The following is a 4,250-nucleotide window of genomic DNA, read 5'->3' on the forward strand; positions in this document are numbered from 1 at the left end:
GAAACTCCCTGTTAGTTTGGGGTATTTGAGTAAATATAAAATTTTATATATATATATATATATATATATATATAATATACGACAGGCTTCTTTCAGTTTCCATCTACCAAATTCACTCACAAGGCTTTGGTTGAAAACGCTTGTCCTAGGATCGATGCAGTGGGACTGAACCCGGAACCATGTGGTTGGGAAGCAAGCTTCTTACCACACAGCCACTCCTGTGTCTATATATAATTATTTAAGTAAATTTAACATTCGTTTAATTTAGAGGTGACCACACCCACTCCCCTAGCTCAGAAAAATCTGTAATCCAGAAGGAATTTGGAATGAAAGATTCCGAAAAATCAATGTATTGCGTTTGACATGAAGAATACAGTAACCATAGCAACTGGCTTAATTCTTGGTCCAAAGTGTTTGGATGTGGACCCAAGAGGGCTATCAAAATTCCTTGAGGTAACAACATCCTTAATACCCCTAATAAAAGACGGGATGGTCACAGCTGTAACACCTTTGATCATGTTTCCTGGATCAGGACTGGCTTAGGGCTAAACAATAAGGACACATTAGATAATGTAGTCCTAGATACACTATGTCTATATCAAAGACAGGATGGTCACAAATGGAACATCGTTGATCATAGGTCTGCTGGATCAGGACTGACCTGGGGTTAAACAACAACAAGGAAGGGCACATTAGATAATGTAGTCCTAGATACACTGTGTCTGTATGAAAGACAGGATAATTAATCCCAGTAACTGGGACAGGACTGGCCTGGAGTGGTGGAACAGGGAAAGGACACAGGATAATATAGTCCTAGATGCACTATGCATGAATACAAGACAGGATGGTCAAGGGGGGAACATTTTTGATCAGAGGCTTTTTTAGGGTCAGAGCTGACCTTGAATATATCAACAATAACAACAGTGACTTCAAAGAGCCAAACAAAAAAAACAGGCACAGGCCACTGGGACTGCGAAGGGGATCACACAGGTTTTTAAAGTTCAGAGCGTGGTCCACTGGCAAATTCATCTTCATATATCTGTTGGATGACGTCATCGCTGAGCTGCTGTAGTTCTCCAAGGACGACTGCGACACAGTCTGTTGCAATGGCGTCGGCAATTCTGCAATGGAGAGAAAAAACATACCAGGTTTGTTATTTTGTGTTTTTCTCCGTCACAACATAAGAATGAGAAAGGAAGGGGTGGTAGAGGAATGAGAACGGAAGGGGTGGTGGATGAATGAGAAAGGAAGGGGTGGTGGATGAATGAGAAAGGAAGGGGTGATGGATGACCGAGAAAGGAAGGGGTGATAGATGAATGAGAAAGGAAGGGGTGATAGAATGAATAAGGAAGGAAGGGGTGATGGCAGACTGGTAGTGGGAGCGTTTCAACTCTGTGTGTGTGTATGTAAATGTGTGTGTGTGTATCTGTATGTGTGCGCAATGGAAGTGGGATGGTGAACATTCAATGCTGAAAAGAAAAATCAAACAGCGTTTCAATTCTGTGTGAGTATATGTACGTGTGTGCGTGTACAAGGGAAGTATGTGAATGTTTGTATGTGTGAACCAGCGTTCTTTCAGTAACAAGTAAGGACTGATGTCCCATCTCGAAATACAACCACTACATAACATTGTTTCTGTCGCTTACGACGTCGAGGGTTCCAGTTGATCCGATCAACGGAACAGCCTGCTGCTCGTGAAATTAACGTGCAAGTGGCTGAGCACTCCACAGACACGTGTACCCTTAACGTAGTTCTCGGGGGATATTCAGCGTGACACAGAGTGTGACAAGGCTGACCCTTTGAATTACAGGCACAACAGAAACAGGAAGTAAGTGTGAGAGAAAGTTGTGGTGGAAGAGTACAGCAGGGTTCGCCACCATCCCCTGCCGGAGCCTCGTGGAGCTTTTAGGTGTTTTCGCTCAATAAACACTCACAACGCCCGGTCTGGGAATCGAAACCGCGATTCTATGACCGCGAGTCCGCTGCCCTAACCACTGGGCCATTGCGCCTCCACTATCTATTAGAAGGTGGGAGGAAGAAAAGTAGGAATCAAAAGGGGAGATAACCCCTGTCAGCAAGATATATTTAGAAGAAGGGAAAGAGAAAAAGTTGTTGAGAGAGAGAAACAGAGACGAAGACAGACAGATAGATAGGTAGGTAGTTTTGTCATTTTAGAAACAAGTTTTAATTAAAAGCATGAGAATTTTTAAGTGCAAGTCAACGCAATGCAACACAGATTTCAAACAATAACTATTGTATATATACATACTTTCTTATAAATTTTCCTAATTTTAAAACAACATTCGATATATTATAAAAAACTTTATCTTCTCCATCTCAGACGAGCAGAAGTATTGTCTATCAATGTGTATCAACAATCAATTCCATTGTAATGACAATACTTTCGTGAAACGATCGTAAGATGCATTAATTAACAAATTTTTAAGCAGTCATGTTTCATATATTTATATATATTTTTAATACAATACTATTTTAGACATATATATCTTCATGAGGAATTTTTATGATATTAAATTTCATGCTATTATTTCAAAATACAGTATATATAATCGATCGTTAGCCTGATAGACTCGGCTATGTCAAGATGGACTTATGTATTCTTCCTAACATTTGGATTTTTATGTATTCTCTCTCCTACTTGGATTTGAAATGTTGCCACATTTATAATATGTCTTTTCTACAGTAATTTTCTGCATTTTCGTGCAGCTGAAGATTGCTCTTCATATTGCATTTAAGGTAATGCTCGCATTACTTAAATAAATTGAGGTAGCATGAAACGTGCGTACTGCAATCACCTTTGAAATCCGTGTTGCTTATTTTTTTATTTTGATCACCTATCCTTTGGGATACGATATTCGGGTGCCTACGCATAAGTACCATATTCAACCTTGAACCTATATCTAAACCGTCTACTTTATAGTATAAGTATTTTTGACATTTTACACAAAGAGCACACATTATAAATTCAGTGTATAATATTCTAATAGAATAATATTTAATTAATGATACATATATATCACACAGATAGATAGATAAGGTGATAAATTGAATATGTATTCAATTTAAAACCAAGTGGCCTAGCATATAAAAAAATCTAAAAATTCAGAAAAAATTGTATTACACATGTATAAGGGATGACCACTAGGTGGACATCCAATATGCTAGAAAGAGGTCATCAACGACCCAACCACAAAGAACATTTTTCCTTGTGGTTGGGTCGTTGATGACCTCTTTCTAGCATATTGGATGTCCACCTAGTGGTCATCCCTTATACACGTGTAATATATATATATATATATATATGTGTGTGTTGCCAGTGCCGCTGGACTGGCTCCTATGCAGGTGGCACGTAAAATACACCATTTTGAGCGCGGCCGTTGCCAGTACCGCCTGACTGGCCATCGTGCCGGTGGCACATAAAAGCACCCACTACACTCTCTGAGTGGTTGGCGTTAGGAAGGGCATCCAGCTGTAGAAACTCTGCCAAATCAGATTGGAGCCTGGTGTAGCCATCTGGTCTCACCAGTCCTCAGTCAAATCGTCCAACCCATGCTAGCATGGAAAGCGGACATTAAACGATGATGATGATGATGATGATGATATATAACACATACAGTTATCCTTTTGGTTGTTTGTGAATGTGTGCATTTCTCTGTGTGTGTGTGTGTGTGCGTGTTTTTGTATGTCTTTCAAAATATAGAAAACACAACACTGACTTCATAAAGTGACTTTCTCTATAATGACAGGTGATTCTTGTTTTTATCGTTGAGAGAGAGAGAGAAAGAGTGTGCGTCAAAGATAGATTCAAAATTTGTTCCAAATCAAGGAAAAAAACCAATTTGTAGTTGAGCCTATCAATGTGATCACTGAAGATGGTTTCTGCTGGATCATCTATTTTATCTTGGCTAGATCATAAGTCCTGGAGTTGATTTGTTCAACTAAAGGCGGTGCTCCAGCATAGCCGCAGTCAAATGACTGAAAACAAGTAAAAGAATAAAAGAACATAGGTGCAGGTGTGGCTGTGTGGTAAGAAGCATGCTTTTAAATTGAGAATTGAATCTTTATACTGAATTTTTATATTGTAAAAGAGAACAGTGTTTTCGAGGGGTCGGTGGGCGCCGGTGCCCCTCCCATTTCTATTTCATCCTTTTTGTTATCACCTTCATCTCATTAATGTCTGTGTCCAGCCCGCAGCTTCTTTATGTTTGTCTGTCCTTGTTTGTCCCCTC

At 39.6% G+C, this 4,250-nt stretch overlaps 1 protein-coding gene across 1 annotated transcript in view; it reads right to left on the reverse strand.

The window, feature by feature from the left end:
- Positions 1-6: 6 nt before the first annotated feature.
- LOC128251304 (uncharacterized) overlaps positions 7-4,250 on the reverse strand; it is a 10,054-nt gene continuing 5,810 nt past the window's right edge. Inside the window, exon 6 of the mRNA XM_052978192.1 lies at positions 7-1,121. Within this exon, the coding sequence (XP_052834152.1) occupies positions 995-1,121 (127 nt within the window). The 3' untranslated portion in view covers positions 7-994. The remainder of the gene's footprint in view (positions 1,122-4,250) is intronic.

This window comes from Octopus bimaculoides, chromosome 30, assembly GCF_001194135.2.
Source record: "Octopus bimaculoides isolate UCB-OBI-ISO-001 chromosome 30, ASM119413v2, whole genome shotgun sequence".
NCBI lineage: Eukaryota > Metazoa > Mollusca > Cephalopoda > Octopoda > Octopodidae > Octopus > Octopus bimaculoides.